The sequence below is a fragment of the Somniosus microcephalus genome, chromosome 32 (assembly GCF_052327205.1).
Source record: "Somniosus microcephalus isolate GS21.2 chromosome 32, FLI_Smic_1.0, whole genome shotgun sequence".
Classification (NCBI taxonomy): domain Eukaryota; kingdom Metazoa; phylum Chordata; class Chondrichthyes; order Squaliformes; family Somniosidae; genus Somniosus; species Somniosus microcephalus.
Window position 1 is genome coordinate 21,998,626 of NC_141018.1, and position 17,785 is coordinate 22,016,410.

At 46.0% G+C, this 17,785-nt stretch overlaps 1 protein-coding gene across 1 annotated transcript in view; it reads right to left on the reverse strand.

Moving 5' to 3' along the window:
* Positions 1-4,020: 4,020 nt before the first annotated feature.
* Positions 4,021-17,785, reverse strand: part of LOC147097336 (neuroplastin-like) — a gene marked incomplete at its 5' end in the record, with an annotated part of 53,790 nt that continues 40,025 nt past the window's right edge. Inside the window, 3 exons of the mRNA XM_085971999.1 lie at positions 4,021-4,915; positions 7,487-7,561; positions 10,343-10,367. Of these exons, the coding sequence (XP_085828125.1) occupies positions 7,501-7,561; positions 10,343-10,367 (86 nt within the window). The remainder of the gene's footprint in view (positions 4,916-7,486; positions 7,562-10,342; positions 10,368-17,785) is intronic.

A 17,785-nucleotide genomic window follows, 5' to 3' on the forward strand; every position in this document is an offset into this window, starting at 1 on the left:
TGGTACCAGGGATGAGGGACTCCAGGTACGTGGAGGGGAGGGGGGAGCTGGGGTTCTCATTACAGCAGAGAAGCTTGAGGCTTTCCTTACTCTCTATATTTCTGGTCTATGTTTCAGCCTACTCTCGTGAACCCTCAGTCTCGATATCCTGGGAGTGTTTTTACATGCCCTAATATCCAGGTAGAATTTGTAGCTCAACTACAATAATGAACAAAGAACCCTTTTTAGATTCCTTCGGCTATCTTGTGGCTTCATGGGATACGCCTAGTCTTCAAGGGGCAGCAGACTAACAGTAACACCTTTCGGATGAGACCTTAAACCGAGGCCCCGTCTCCGCCCTCTCAGGTGGACGTAAAAGATCCCATGATACTATTTCGAAGAAGAGCAATTCAATTTTTTAATTCAATTCAATTTTATTTGTCATATATGCAGCAGACGCGTGTACCACAATGAAATGTTGATTTTTACGAGTCCTCCCAACATTGGGATAAATATGGCATAACAATGATAAAAATAATAGAAATACAGTAATAAATAAAACAGTAATAAATACATTCATGAGTCTTATGGCCTGGGGGTAGAAGCTGTTTCGAAACCGTATGCTTCGATATCTCTTGCCGGACCGGAGCAGGGCGAAGAGGTTGTGGCTGGGGTGGCTCGTGTCTTTGATGATTCTCAGGGCCTTCCCCCGGCACCTCTCGGGGTAGATATCCTGCACAGCAGGTAGTTTAATTCCTATAGTATGTTGTGCAGCTTTCACCACCATCTGTAGAGCCTTGCGGTCTGTGGCGGTGCAGTTGCCATACCAGGTAGTGATGCAGCCGGACAGGATACTCTCGATGGTGCACCGGTAGAAGTTGGTGAGAATCTGGGGGGCCATTCCAATCTGGAGTTATCCCTGGTGTCCTGGCCAATATTTATCCCTCAATCAACCTCATTATCATATTGCTGTTTGTGGGAGCTTGCTGTGCTCAAATTGGCTGCCGCGTTTCCTACATTACAACAGTGACTCCACTTCAAAAAGTACTTCATTGGCAGTAAAGCACTTTGGGACATCCTGAGGTTGTGAAAGATACTATATAAATGAGAAGTCTTTCTTTCTGTCACCATTGTAACTTGGAGAAACCCGACAGCCAATTTTCACAATGCAAGGCCCCACAAAACAGCAGTGAGATAAGTGACCAGGCTTATCTGTTTTAGTGATATTGGTTGAGCGATAAGTATTGGCCAGGACACCAAAATTCCCCTGCTCTTCTCCGAACAGTGCCGCGGGATCTTTTCCGTCCACCTGAGATGGCAGACTGGTCCTCGGTTTCACAACGTCATCCGATAGACAGCATCTCCGATAGTGCAGCACTCCCTCAGTACTGCACTGCAGTGTCCGATAGACAGCATCTCCGATAGTGCAGCACTCCCTCAGTACTGCACTGCAGTGTCCGATAGACAGCATCTCCGATAGTGCAGCACTCCCTCAGTACTGCACTGCAGTGTCCGATAGACAGCATCTCCGATAGTGCAGCACTCCCTCAGTACTGCACTGCAGTGTCCGATAGACAGCATCTCCGATAGTGCAGCACTCCCTCAGTACTGCACTGCCGTGTCAGCCTGATTATTTTCCCAAGTCTCTGGAGCATGGCTTGAGCCCACAACTTTGATTCAGAGGCGAGAGTGCTACCCGCTGAGCAAGGAGGAAAGACGAGTCAAAATGGCAAGTCTCTGACTGTTTTATGATGGGTAACAAGTGCATGTGCTATCATTCCCCTACAGCCCCTCCCCACCCCAGACATTGGGGAAGTGTTTGGAACAGAAAGTAAGCATTTCTTCCCTTTAAGATGTCAAGGGAATGCGTGGGCTTGGACCATTTCTTGAACTTCCAATGTGTTTTTCCTATATGGGCGTAGGGAGAGAGAGGGGGGCCGAAGGGAGAGAGGGGGGGGGGCCGAAGGGAGAGAGGGGGGGGGGCCGAAGGGAGAGAGGGGGGGGGCCGAAGGGAGAGAGGGGGGGGGCCGAAGGGAGAGAGGGGGGGGGCCGAAGGGAGAGAGGGGGGGGGCCGAAGGGAGAGAGGGGGGGGGCGAAGGGAGAGAGGGGGGGGCCGAAGGGAGAGAGGGGGGGGGGGCCGAAGGGAGAGAGGGGGGGGGCCGAAGGGAGAGAGGGGGGGGGCCGAAGGGAGAGAGGGGGGGGGCGAAGGGAGAGAGGGGGGGGGCCGAAGGGAGAGAGGGGGGGGGCCGAAGGGAGAGAGGGGGGGGGCCGAAGGGAGAGAGGGGGGGGGCCGAAGGGAGAGGGGGGGGGGGCCGAAGGGAGAGGGGGGGGGGCCGAAGGGAGAGAGGGGGGGGGCCGAAGGGAGAGAGGGGGGGGGCCGAAGGGAGAGAGGGGGGGGCCGAAGGGAGAGAGGGGGGGGCCGAAGGGAGAGAGGGGGGGGCCGAAGGGAGAGAGGGGGGGGCCGAAGGGAGAGAGGGGGGGGCCGAAGGGAGAGAGGGGGGGGCCGAAGGGAGAGAGGGGGGGGGCCGAAGGGAGAGAGGGGGGGGGCCGAAGGGAGAGAGGGGGGGGGCCGAAGGGAGAGAGGGGGGGGGCCGAAGGGAGAGAGGGGGGGGGCCGAAGGGAGAGAGGGGGGGGGCCGAAGGGAGAGAGGGGGGGGGCCGAAGGGAGAGAGGGGGGGGGCCGAAGGGAGAGAGGGGGGGGGCCGAAGAGAGAGAGGGGGGGGCCGAAGGGAGAGAGAGGGGGGGCCGAAGGGAGAGAGAGGGGGGGCCGAAGGGAGAGAGAGGGGGGGCCGAAGGGAGAGAGAGGGGGGGCCGAAGGGAGAGAGAGGGGGGGCCGAAGGGAGAGAGAGGGGGGGCCGAAGGGAGAGAGAGGGGGGGCCGAAGGGAGAGAGAGGGGGGGCCGAAGGGAGAGAGAGGGGGGGCCGAAGGGAGAGAGAGGGGGGGCCGAAGGGAGAGAGAGGGGGGGCCGAAGGGAGAGAGAGGGGGGGCCGAAGGGAGAGAGAGGGGGGGCCGAAGGGAGAGAGAGGGGGGGCCGAAGGGAGAGAGAGGGGGGGCCGAAGGGAGAGAGAGGGGGGGCCGAAGGGAGAGAGAGGGGGGGCCGAAGGGAGAGAGAGGGGGGGCCGAAGGGAGAGAGAGGGGGGGCCGAAGGGAGAGAGAGGGGGGGCCGAAGGGAGAGAGAGGGGGGGCCGAAGGGAGAGAGAGGGGGGGCCGAAGGGAGAGAGAGGGGGGGCCGAAGGGAGAGAGAGGGGGGGCCGAAGGGAGAGAGAGGGGGGGCCGAAGGGAGAGAGAGGGGGGGCCGAAGGGAGAGAGAGGGGGGGCCGAAGGGAGAGAGAGGGGGGGCCGAAGGGAGAGAGAGGGGGGGCCGAAGGGAGAGAGAGGGGGGGCCGAAGGGAGAGAGAGGGGGGGCCGAAGGGAGAGAGAGGGGGGGCCGAAGGGAGAGAGAGGGGGGGCCGAAGGGAGAGAGAGGGGGGGCCGAAGGGAGAGAGAGGGGGGGCCGAAGGGAGAGAGAGGGGGGGCCGAAGGGAGAGAGAGGGGGGGCCGAAGGGAGAGAGAGGGGGGGCCGAAGGGAGAGAGAGGGGGGGCCGAAGGGAGAGAGAGGGGGGGCCGAAGGGAGAGAGAGGGGGCGAAGGGAGAGAGGGGGTGGGGCGGCGAAGGGAGAGGCGAAGGGAGAGGGGGGCCGAAGGGAGGGGGGGGGGGGCGAAGGGAGAGAGCGAGAACGAGAGAGAATAATTTTTCACCTGTAATGAAAATGTAGTAATCAAATCAAGAGACTAATTTTAGCCATCAGATAATGAGGTTTGGTAATGCTTTAAGTAATTGTGGCCACTTCATGTTAAGGCAATTTGTTACCTTGGATACTAGGAGTGTTCGGATGGGAACGGTACACATTGAAATGTCAGTGTTTGTACTGACTGGTTATAAAACAGCATTCTAGTGCAAAACCCTATGATCCATTTTCCATCCACTCGCAAAAGAAACACCACGTATTCAAATGCAATGTCCTCATTTCCCCCCCCTCAACAAATCTGATGCAAATAACCCATAATGTTCAGTGTCTTTTTATTTTTAAAAATCACAGTGGGTCCACATAATGTACATAGAGCTAAATTAAGGATTATTAGAACCACAGGTAAATGTGCAATCTCATGCATTTACACACATTTTAAGAAAAAAAAAAAAAAATCGCAACATTAAAGCTTCAATTAAGTGTCCAACCAAAATCAAAGGGCAGATTTCAGACCAGTAATTTAAAAAACCTCAAGAAACTAATCATAAATTGCTCCTTCAAGCTTGCATAGGATACTACCATGCCAGAAATATGCAAAAATGTGACGCCAGGAAGGGGTTTACGAAATGGAGTTCAGTGGAAGAGCTAGATATCTTAGCGTTAACTTCTAACAGATCAGTGCAATAGGATATACATTTCTTTATATGTTCTGATTTACCCGGCACTAAAACCTGCAATATATACAAATTCAAAACAAACACTATTTGAGTGACACAGTTATTTAGCAGGTGTTTCGGGGACAGAATGAAAAGGTACCGTGGAGTGCTGCATGATGAGTAACGACGCACGAATGAGCAGACCAGGAATAATAAGACACTGCATGCATGATTTGTCCATAGGAAGAGAATCACAGGGTAAGTAAGGGTGGGGTGGGGGGAAAAAAGTCAAGCATCAATAGCACATCAAGCGCCCAAAGTACACCCCACCAAATTTGAAAATAATCAGAATTAAACTTGCAAAGCGATCTTCTTAATACTTCATTCTTTAGGAGAGATCGAATAAGGCAAAACATGCTTCACACAGTCATCTTATTCCTGCTTAGACAAACAGGGATGTTAACACCTGTCCCATTCGAACAACACGACCGTGAGAATTCTTGACTGAAACCCACGCTATCTGATAATGACATGTCCGTCAGAAATCCTAAGTTCTGTTAAGATTTAAAAATAAATCAATTATTCTTTTGCGTGTGTAACAAACTGAATTTACCATGACTTTGCACAGAAACTTACTGGTTTAAAAAAACAAAAACAAAATCAATGTATTTATATGATGAATATAAGTAAGCTTTCGTATGGAAAAGATCGATCTTAAGTCATGATCTAGTCAGATCAGGCAATTTAGTAAATCGTTATAAGCACAGATGCTTTAGTCAGTAACGAAAAGCTAATGTATATTTAGACATTCTTACGCAAACTATTTGAACCGCACCTTCGGGCAGATGGTGCATTCTTGTCAAAATAATGGCCTGGAATTCGCTGCAATGGGGATATTGGGGACCAACGCCATAAATTAGTGATTCCTGATCTACGTCACAATTTGCTGGAAACGTAATTAGAATATGCCGCGGCAAACACAGCGGATGATCAGGATCGGCGCGGCAATGGATAGCTAAGAATTCATTTCGGCATCCGATTTCTGCGGGAATTTCAACCCAATTTACTTATTTATTTGTATTGGGCAGCAATTTACTAAAAGCTATAAACAACGTGGATAAATATTGCTACAGGAATAGCTCCTTCTGTAACTCTCGCACTGTCATGAGGCTAGGGCTGGGAGCTGTGGATTTTTAAGAGTGCTGCACTTCACCCGGGATTGGAATCAGAAAGCGATTTCAGAAGCAATGCAGAAAACAGTTACCCCAGGAGGCAATTTTTGCAGGTTTTTTTTGATTGCAGTACTTAGTGTTGCGTGAAGTAAGTATGAATAACATTCGCATTTACATTACATTAAACCTTCAAAAAATGTGGGCTCATTGACCATGTGGGCAAATGTAGATCACTCGGCTCAAAAAAATGTAAAATCGAGATAGCAACTGTATGATGATGCTCAGTCGCAAGGTTGCCTCTTTTAAATGGGTTCCTGTTACTATATTCCTATATACTCACCCCACCAGCACCATTCTGCACCGGTCCAACTGGCAATGGTGATCTCAGTGGCTTTAATCAACAAACTCTACCCCACAACTTAGCGATAGGGCCACATTTGGAATGCCGCAACTTTGGGGCAGCCTATCTTCAAAAGCTAAATTGACGGTTTGGATTAGGACTCATAGAAACATAGAAGATAGGAGCAGGAGTAGGCCATTCGGCCCCTCGAGCCTGCTCCGCCATTTAATGAGATCATGGCTGATCATCCAAATTCAGTACCCTGTCCCTGCTTTCTCCCCATATCCCTTGATCCCTTTAGCCTTAAGAAATATATCTAACTCCTTCTTGAATATATTTAATGAATTGGCCTCTACTGCCTTCTGTGGTAGAGAATTCCACAGGTTCACCACTCTCTGGGTGAAGAAATTCCTCCTCATCTCTGTCCTAAATGGCTTACCCCGTATCCTTAGACTGCGACCCCTGGTTCTGGACTCCCCGACCATCGGGAACATCCTTCCTGCATCTAGTCTGTCTAATCCTGTTCGAATTTTATAAGTTTCAATGAGATCCCCTCTCATTCTTCTAAACTCCAGCGAGTACAAGCCCAATCGACCCAATCTCTCCTTATACGTCATTCCTGCCATCCCAGCCTGGTGAATCTTTGCTGAACTCCTTCTATTGCAAGAACATCCTTCCTCAGATAAGGCGACCAAAACTGCACACAATACTCAAGATGTGGTCTCACCAAGGCCCTGTACAACTGCAGCAAGACATCCTTGCTCCTGTACTCGAATCCTCTCGCTACGAAGGCCAACACACCATTTGCCTTCTTAACCGCCTGCTGTACCTGCATGCTTACCTTCAGCGACTGGTGCACAAGGACACCCAGGTCTTGTTGCACTTCTCCCAATCTATTGCCGTTCAAATAATAATCTGTCTTCCTGTTTTTGCCACCAAAGTGGATAACCTCGCATTTATCCACATTATACTGCATCTGCCCAATCACCCAACCTGTCCAAATCGCAGTGGAGTTTCTCGGCATCCTCCTCACGGCACACACACCCACCCAGCCCAAATATTAGAGGTTTATGGTTCTGGAAGTGTTACTTGTGGTATTTGACTCTTGCTGCAATTAAAAGGTCTGTGGGGGAGTCCACGGTTGTGCAAATCCTACTCTCACACTTTTGTTCCAAAGAAAGCCTGTTCTCATTCTTTTTCTTTCCTTGTGGAATTCTTAAATTTGCCTTAAATTTTCCGCTCTTCTCATTTTCCCTGCGTGCCAATAGCCGCCTCCGCAGTCAAACACTTCTTAAACCTCTACATTCCACGGAGTGGAACAGTCCTGAGGTGAAGTGCATTGATTCAAGCAAGCTAACAAATTGAATAATTGACACTTTCAACAAAAGGGGCTCCTTTTCTTGGCTTTTGCAAACGCGAACTGACAATTGGCAATAGAATGCTGAATTTTACATTCATTAATTTGATCAAATAAGTCCTGTTGAATGCTGAATTATTTTCTAAGTGATTGGAAAGCAAAGATAATGTATGCAGTTTGCTCTATCAAATATTAATGATTTTATACTTGGCATTATTGCACATTAAGGAAAACTCGTGTGACCAATGCAACTTACCTGACAACCAAGGTTTAGTTGGTGTTCCTCTGACGCAAGTTCTTATCCTTATGATTGTTTGTGGAATTGGTTTTCCTGTTTCGAAATTACACAAAAAAAAACCTTAATCCTGCAAGTTAACAGCTACTTAGGATATTTACATTGAAAGCAGATTCCAATATGCTCGATGTGAGATGATCGAACATTGCGGAATAAAAATAAATGGAGATCTTAAAGCAAACAAGTCATTGAATCCCATTGTTAACCTGTGAATGGCCTGGTTTGTGAATACATCTTTTAAAATACAGGAAACTTTCGATTTACCGGCACCTAAATAACCGGAAATCTTGGTTAACCGGCAAAATTCAGGAGTAGGTTCAGGTAACTTTTATTACTTGCCTTCCTCCATCTGTTGCTGTGCAAGGGTGTGGCTGCAGCTGTTGCTAAGCTACAGAGACACTTGCAACTTGTGGCCATTGTTCTGAAGCTGCAACAGGGTTTGTTGCTTTATACGGAGCTCTCAGCTCCGTATCTTTTACTATAGCTTTCGGTTATCCGGAATTTTTGATGAACCGGCACCACGTCGGTCCCGTCCGTGCCGGATAAAAAAAAGTTTCCTGTAAATGACAGCTTCCCCAATTCACTGGCTCAAAAAACAGATGGGTGTCTTGATGAAACAGAGGCAATTTGCTGAGACTAGATTGCTGGACATGCAGTTAGCAATACAAGCACTCTGTACCATACCTAGTCGAGCTCAGATTTGCAATGAGCTGCTAGCAATTAATACACATCTTGGTCATTTAAAGCCAGCAGTGTAAAGTTTACTTATTTTCATCCAAACATTTCAAATGATTAATAAATGGGAACTTTTGAATCTTTTACTGTAGACTTTGTGCTAATAACAGGCACAACATTTGGACTTTTTTCGGTGAGCTTTTCCCCCCACAACTGAAGGAGTGGGCAATCTGCAACCAGGCCTCCGCTGCTCAGATTGCTGTAGCCCAAGGGCAACCCTTCCTCCGCCGCTTCTACCAACCCCCTTCCCCCATCAACGGGGCGCACGGCCTCTGCTCCACACCTTGCCATAGCAGTTCCTCGAGATCAAGAACCCACAGTCACTACTGCCGCTAATGAGCTGGCACTGGTGCTCCGGAGTGCTCCACATCACATCATCCGGCACTAATCCTAAATTTCACAACTGTTCTAATAAGATCAGCGCCTCTCGAGAATTCCCGATATAAAATGGGATAGCTACCATTTATGCATATGGCAATGTTGTAGACAACTGTTACACATCAGACAACACTGTTAGAACTGGATGTGGACCAGAGTAGCCTACAGGTTATTACTGATTGATTTAAAAGCCCATCTTAAATGATCGTAAATATAGTCAGATTGGCTACAACATAATCTGCTAATGCTCAAATTGCCCCCATTTTATTGTGACCAATACTACTTGCCTACACCAATAGTGTGAAGCAGGGAGGTTGACTGAAATCACCAACAGAAAACATCTGCTGTGGAAAAGCAACTGAATCACAGCATTGCTTCAAATACACTGGCAGTTTTTGGCGATGAGCTACTGAATGCAATGCAAACGCAAGGAATTGAATCCTCACTAGATAGCAGGACTGGGTAGGTGCAAAGTGCAGACAGACCAGGCTCTAAATGTACTTTTATTGTTCAAGACACAAAAGGGAGCAATTCCTCCCACTCCCACCACCCCCTCCCCGATTCAGGCAGGAACATTTTGTTCAATTATTCGCCGATTTGACTTTCACCCACTTTCTAGAAAAAGAAAATCCTACAAGTGTGCGCGCAAGGATAGGCGTGTATAGATTATATTAAATAGAATGAGTCAATTGGTATTATATAGAATTATAATAATATTGAGCTTAGAGAGCTGTAGGCTGTTGGTTAGAACACACAGATGTACCAGGCAGGCTTTTAGCACAGCAGTGTGAGAAAGGAACATCAATTGCTGAGTGGATTCGTGTAGATGGATCCTGTTGCAATAAAGATTGGAAGAGCTAAGACATCAAAGGGATGCACAACAAACACTAACAGCTAACCTCAACACTAAATGATAGCAGCTGTATCAACAGCGCACACACAGAACGTGACGACGGATGATACCCACACTTGTCCTACATAACGAATCCCTAGAAAAATACAACACGCTGTGGAGCTCCCGGGAACTTCTGATCAAGTCTTACTGAGGCTGGCGTAAGCAGTCAAGGTGAAACGCTCATGAACTCCTGAAGGAGTCCTTGGTGTGCGAGTATAATTGGTACCTGTATCTCATATACACTGCATGTAAAGGGGTTGTGTTGTTTTATCTCATTGACTTATTTAATAAAGAGCGTTAACTCAATGTTTTCAGCACTTCCTAGTCCTTGAACTTGCATTAGAGGTAAAGGATACGACAATATCCTATAATATCGCCACATAAGGCCAATATGACAACCCTACAGTATGGACAGCAAGAATAGCAATAAAAACAGAGCAGAATTTTGGGCAGTGTAGTGTAGGATACAAATCCAAATCAGACTGATTGGAGGAATCAACCGCTCGCCATTCTGGTGCTTGCAATGGTCTTTTGGGAAATGAGGTTGGGCAATCTCAGCTCGGCATCTAGTGGACATGGGTCCTCACGACAAAACTGCCCCCAAGTTGGCGTTGAATTGGCAGCCTCACACAGATTGGAGGTTGAGGTGCATTGTTGAGGCAGAGTAGATGATGATTTACTCAGCATCTGACCCACGTGGAGCTTGACCTGCACGCGCGCGCATTGCGGTCAGTTTGGTGCTTGAAACCAACTTCCGTCACGTTGAGTACAACCTTTAAAATATATGCATCAATCAATGCCATACTCACATTGGTCCAGAAACTGGTTCGTCATCTGCCTCAGTTGGGACAGTCAGATCGCGAAGGGGGAAAGGGGAGGGGGTTAAAAAAAAGGATAAAGGAAAAGACACATTAGAGATTATTACAAAACCCAATGGCAAATGTGCTAGCACCAGTTGGCCTGACTTTGTCAGCTCATAGATACACTTCAAAACGGTGTAACTGCTCATGGAGCTAGTCTCTAAATCATTACATTCAAATGGCAAAAAATATTACATGGCTGGTTAACACTTTGAGGCTTGTCATGAAATACTGCAACTACAGTGGACAGATTGTGTAAGATCCAGGTTCATCGTGTCCCCAAGTTCCAGTGGTTCACTCTCATAGACCAATGAGAAGACGTAAACCAACATCTGATTGTGGAATCCTGCTCAATAGATTTCTCCCCCCCCCCCCCCCCCCCTCGTTTCGGTTGACCTGAACCAAAAAAATTGCGTGTTTTAATTGTAGGATGTAAAATTGAGACAGAGCAGGGTTTTGCAACGAGATCAAATCAAGACTCGGTACCTGGTTACCACTAAAAAAAAAATGGCCTCAAAATTTATACTTTGCGATCAGATGGAAAAACTAGCCCGATGTGCGTACAGCTGAATGGGATTCATGGTTTAAAAAAAAAAGAGGACCTACAGCAGTTTGCAGCACTACTCAAATGCACTTTGTGAGAAAAAGGACTGGGATGCAAGTCCAAGCAGGGGATATGTTTTGGAGCAATAATTCTACTGCACTGACCTAACAGATGTAGGACAAAGGGATATAGAAACATAGAAGACAGGAGCAGGAGTAGGCCATTCGGCCCCTCGAGCCCACTCCGCCATTTAATGAGATCATGGCTGATCATCCAAATTCAGTACCCGGTCCCTGCCTTCTCCCCATATCCCGTGATCCCCTTAGCCTTAAGAAATATATCTAACTCCTCCTTGAATATATTTAATGAATTGGCCTCAACTGCCTTCTGTGGTAGAGAATTCCACTGGTTCACCACTCTCTGGGTGAAGAAATTCCTCCTCATCTCTGTCCTAAATGGCTTACCCCTTATCCTTAGACTGTGACCCCTGGTTCTGGACTCCCCTGCCATCGGGAACATCCTTCCTGCATCTAGTCCTGTTAGAATTTTAAGTACACTAACAGTACTGAGGCATATCTCTAACCTTCATAAGATCATGTACATTTTTTACATTAGGTAGCGTTAAGACAATATAAAAAAGGGTTGGTGGCATACCCTAGAACTTAGTTCATGAACATACCCTAGAACTTAGTTCATGAACATACTGCAATGCTTAGCCAATTTCTATTGATTTTTTAAACATACAATGGCTGGTAGTATAATTTTACAGGGTTTTCCTCAGCACCGAAACAGATTTCACCTTTATTTTTTCAAAATGGTAATGAAAGGATGCACAATTTCTAAAGGCCTTTATTTTTTTTCCAGTTTGATGTATACTGTTGGGGAAATTGTTGTTCTTCCAAAATATGCCTTTGTATTCAAACTTACTTAGGGAAGAGAAATAATATTATTGTTCAAAACTCTATTTGGCTTTAATAACTGATCAATGTAACTTAAAGTGGTAAAGAGGTTTTTTTAATGGAAGGTCAGACATCAGACATTTCTAATGGGCTGCCCAAATTTCTTTTAACCCAAGAAATGGTGCGGCATTGACTGGTTAGGCAACAAAGACATAAGTTTTTTTTTTTGGACAAGCCCTGGATTGTGTCCACTAGGTTGAGCAGGATTCCACAAGGTGTCTGGTGTACATGAAGCAAGTATGGAGAGTTATCGCAACGCAGCCATCTGACAGCACGCACCAGGAGTAATGGCAACATTTCCAGGGCTGCAAAAAAGTGCCATTACTCCGTCTGTACCTTGAGGCACGGAGAGAAAGCCACCGCCAGCACACACAAGTGACTGGGAAGACCAAAAAAAGAGTCAAAACCACAAACCGACAGCTCACAGCCGAGAAACACCAGCAACACACCAGTGGCCACAGGTCTCAGTCACTGGCAAGGACGCATTTGTAAACAGTGTACAAAGAAAACTAGGACCAGTCAGACAACCAGACGTCAAGAGTGTCGCAAAAAATAGTGAAGATATATACAGTGTATGTATATCAAGAGACGCATCAGGAATTGAAACAAGTACACAGAGAGTATATAGTTAAAGAGTTTCGCCCCGCTACCACCTGTTGCTTAGCCCCAGAGTTTGCGAAAGTAGGTTCTAAATTATTGGTGAACTGTATGACTTTTGATAGGACTCTGTGACCAGGCAATTTTCTGTATCAGAGGACTTTCATGGCAGATTAAAAAGCAGCTTATAGCACCCGAGAAAATGGATTTACTGGTACATTTGCACTGATTCTTGGTTGTTTCAAAGGCTGATATAGAATTTAAGCCCATCTAATTTCAGCCCTGGGGGGGCGGGGTGGGGAATGTACAGTACATGCCTTTTAACTCAGGAGCCAAGCAAAATTCACAAATTAAAATGAGTCAAGGAGCAACGAACGTGCTTAATTTGTTTATTCCTAATCCAAGCTCAAAACTTGTATAAAAACTGCAGCCAACCTAAACTCCCAACAAATGCAGAGCTGCGGGTTGGATCGCAAAAGGAGCGTAATATACTTTTAATGGGACACTGTTCAAGTACAAGTGCTCCCAGCTCTCAAAGCTAATCGATGATGGGGAACCTTCTGTATTTTCAGGTGATATATGTTCAGACTGCGCTACAACAGAAATTAGGCCATTTATTGAGAGCTTCTATTAAAATAAATTAAATATTTGCATGGGCACTATATGAAGGTGCTGTAACTTGCATCTATCCAAATTAAGCAAAGAAATCGTTCCCATCTCAAGGAAGTGCAACTGTACTTGAATGGGAAAAACACACACTCACTCCAAACACAAAGGAGGTTTGCACACCATACTCCCACCAAATCCCTACATTTTGCATTTCTTAGGGATTAAAGATTCCTGCTGTGACTGGCAAAACGATATAATTTCAGGATTTTCCGAATACTCCATTTCTATGGTAGATGCAAATCGTCAAAGAAAAAGCTTGACCTTGCACAGGTGTGCTTCATTCAAAGGGTAGAAAACTATTTTGAGCGATGGGCAAGATTGGCGTATATAGAAAACCTGCCTGCTTAAAAAAAAAGAGCCATATCATATTTGGCAGGAAGCCCACGAGACATCCTAACTTTCAAAATACAATTTTGAGCACACAGACAGAGATTGTCGTTATTCCCATCACCCCTGTACAAAATACACGTGCATGACGCATCTTCCATAGAGATATGGCTGCATCAGGAAGAGATCATTTTTGGGATACAGGCCAATTCTGAAAATTGGGATCGGATTAAGAATTGCAAGCTGTGGGAAAGCCACGTGGGATGCGGAAAAGGAAAACCAAGAGAATTTTTAGTTCAATACTGCACTGGCTAGAATGACTCCTGGTTCCTAATCATTCGCCCACATCATCCCTGTCGACATATCATTGCTTGCAGTACTTATGCCGATACCAGTTCAGTATTTGCACTAGCCATCTGCCATGGCACATACGAGTCCATCAATAACCCTGATACAGACCATGCATCATGGTAAGTGATAATGTGGCGTGGTAAGAGTCCTCCTCATAAGTCATACAGTTCAAGAAAAGACAGCTAGTTCGAGCCTAAACGGAATCTGAGCTTGCTGGCCATGAGTTCTGGCCAACTCCTGCAACATCCCCAGTACAGAAACAGAACAGACTGAACCCAAAAACTCAAACGCAGATTTAAAAAAACAGAACTACAAATCCAGAAATGGGCAGCAGAAAAACTGAATGGAAGATACGAAAAAAAGTTGCGAACGTGGATGAGGACTTGGAAAAAAGTTTCAACATCATCATGAACTGATGCACTTCAGACTTGAAGCCGAGAAAAAACAAACTCGAGCATGCAATTCTCTCACTTACCACCAGTTTTAGGGTATGATGCAATTGAGAGGGAAAGAAAAGTCACAATAACCGACAAATATCAATATAAACCATAGTTCTAACCTAGCACGTTAGTTTGAAGGGGTCTTTGCGGAGATCTTCTGACCCTGCAGAAATGGACACTGGGAAAATGGCCTGTACAGCGGAATGAGATTACCGTATAATTTGGAGCTTTTGGAAAATTGGATACAGCCTGTATTTTGTCAAGGAGGCTCCTCTAAAGACGCGTGCACGCTTTTATATTCCTTGCCTTACTTTCATAGTCAGAGTTATACAGCACAGAAAGAGGCCCTTCGGCTCATCGTGTCCGCGCCGGCCATCAAGCCCTGTCTATTCTAATCCCATTTTCCAGCACTTGGTCCGTAGCCTTGTATGCTATGGCGTTTCAAGTGCTCATCTAAATGCTTCTTGAATGTTGTGAGGGTTCCTGCCTCTACAACCCTTTCAGGCAGTGAGTTCCAGGTTCCAACCACCCTCTGGGTGAAAAAGTTTTTCCTCAAATCCCCTCTAAACCTCCTGCCCCTTACCTTGAAACTATGCCCCCTGGTTATTGACCCCTCTACTAAGGGGAAAAGTTCCTTTCTATCTACCCTATTTATGCCCCTCATAATTTTGTACACCTCAATCAGGTCCCCCCTCAGCCTTCTCTGCTCTAAGGAAAACAACCCCAGCCTGTCCAGTCTCTCTTCATAGCTGAAGCGCTCCAGCCCAGGTAACATCCTGGTGAATCTCCTCTGCACCCTCTCCAATGCAATCACATCCTTCCTATAGTGTGACGACCAGAACTGCACACAGTATTCCAGCTGTGGCCTAACTAGTGTTTTGTACAGCTCCATCATAACCTCCCTGTTCTTATATGCTATAATAACTAGACTGATGAAGGCAAGAATCCTATTTGGGCTTATTCATAGAAACATAGAAGATGGGAGCAGGAGTAGGCCATTCGGCCCCTCGAGCCTGTTCTGCTATTTAATGAGATCATGGCTGATCATCCAAATTCAGTACCCTGTCCCCGCTTTCCCTGTATTCTACAATACATGTGCCTATGTGGGCTTATTTGTGTGAGCATGTTTCAAAAATCACAGTCTGTAACATTTTTTTTTGCAATCACTTGCGCGGTGGTCCAGATTGTTTCGATTTAGAAATCAGAAAGATCTTGTTCAAAAAAAAAAAAAAAAAAATTATGGTTTAATCAGAAAATACTCAGGTCAGGCAGCATCTGTGGAGAGCGAGAGAGGAACAGAGTTAACATTTCAGGTCGATGACCCTTCGTCAGAACTGGAAAGGGGTCCTCGACCTGAAATGTTAACTCTGGTTCTCTCTCTCCACAGATGCTGCCTGACCTGCTGAGTATTTCCAGCATTTTCTGTTTTTATTTCAGATTTCCAGCATCCGCAGTATTTTGCTTTTGCGTGGTTTAATCAATTGTGCCCGTCCTGTCCAAATAGAAAATATAAAAATGTGAATTCTTCAATGAGCGCTCACACCTAAATTATGTTGTGTATTTGGAGCTAACCAGGATTTAAAAAAAGACTTCCTCCCCACCCCCCATAAAGCAACGCAGCTTGAAAGCAAAAAATTATATTCGCAGAAGCTCACCAAAAAGAACTAAGTTAATTTATGGGTCAAGTCATTATGGATTGGACGTGCCGCAAACTAATTCTGGAAAACATTATTAAACCATGCCGAGTACCTGCAGCATTTTTGCTCTCGTCTTGAAGAGGAATCAAGAGCTAATGAGCCAGAACTTCGGGTCCCCACGGGTGAGTACACGCTGGGTACTCACGCGTAGGCCCAACGAAAGTGCCGGTTTCGTGCCTGCACTGCGCATGCACGGGAAGCCGGAACTTCCGTTCCCTTAAAGGAAGGGGTTCACAGGTCGAACGCGTGCGCCGGAGAGGCAGCGCGTGTGCCTGGAACTTCCTTTTCTTTTTTTTGCAGGTTTCTCCAGGAGGGCAAGTCTCCAGCAGCTATGCTTGTAAAAATCAGTCGAAAGGCCTGCTTTTAACAAGGTATGTGGTGAATTAAGTAAAATTAAAACATTTTTTCCACAGGTTTATTATTTTTAAATACTTTAAAGAAAGCTAAGTTTATTTTTAGCCCCGTCAGAAACTAACTAATTTTTTCAAAAATTTAAATTGTTTAAAATAGTTATTTAATGTAATTTATAGTTAATTTAAAGATGATGTTTTTTTCTAAATTTATTTGAAGTTTTAGTTATGTTTTGGGGCTGAATTGTATTCATAGATTTGACAGCTCTTCCTGTCAAATCTATGAATACAGATTCCCTGCTACCATTGGCTCTCCATGGCCAACATGATCCCAGGGGACGCTTCGAACTAACTGCGCCCCTGGGATACACAAGCACTGCGCGCCGGCAATTGGAGCAGGCCCAGGATCGGAATCCCACGCGGGCCCACAGCTCAACGGCCGGCGCGCTAGGTAAGTGCAGGTCGGGGGCTTGCACCCGCGGGAAGCCTCCGACCCGAATTTCTGGGCCAATAATTCAGCTCCATTTGTAAATAGTATTGTTAGGTGGGGATCTTTAATTGCACGGAATTTAAGGATCATGCTTTAAAATAAATTTGCTTTGAACCAACGTTCCTGTTCATTTCTGGAGGTCCCGTGCAGGCCGATCACCGGCTTTTCAATGGGACATTTTGCGCAGGCGCGAAATTTTGAATGAGCTGCGCAGTCCATTAAAGGGACCGTGCACCGAAGACAAAATTAGGGGACGCATTGCTCTCAACCCCTTGAGGTGTACAGCAGCAATTCCGCAACAATATAAAGGCACTTAAATGAAATTTTAGAGAATATTGCAAATGAGATTCACCAGATTTCTCCTTTAATGCGCAGCATGAAATATTTTGACAACTGTGAAAAAGATAATCAATTGTGCGAAGTTTTATATTAGATAGAATGGTGTAGTACATAGAATGGTGTAGTACCTTTAATAAACCGAAACAGGCAACACACCCCTGAATGCAGGAGTAACCAATGGGTTATATTTGGAGCCAGCAAAACTCCAGGTTTTAAAGTTATCCAAAATGATGCCTTAGTGTGATTAACCTTGATTTAGACTCCTTTCTGAATTAGTCCACTTGAAATGACTAGCTGGCGTCACTGAAAGGAAACTATCCTGCACTTGTGCTGAAAATGGCTAATCTGGGTTTAACGAACTGCAGTTCACAAAGCCATGGCATTTCTGAGCAGGTTGACAGCATCCAGGCTCTATCCAAATCGTTCAAAAATCAAACTTGCGTCGTCTTTAGTTTCTCTTTTCTGGGTCAGGAAAGAAAGGGTTAATTCTAAGTCATGGGCGCCACGAGTGTAATGGGTTGTGTTCTCGGTAATGGCAAGTCTGTAGTCCTCTCAGCTACTGTTTCATGGATGCAAAACAAATGCACTGTGATATAAGGGTTCCGAAACATCAACTGAAAAATGGTCCT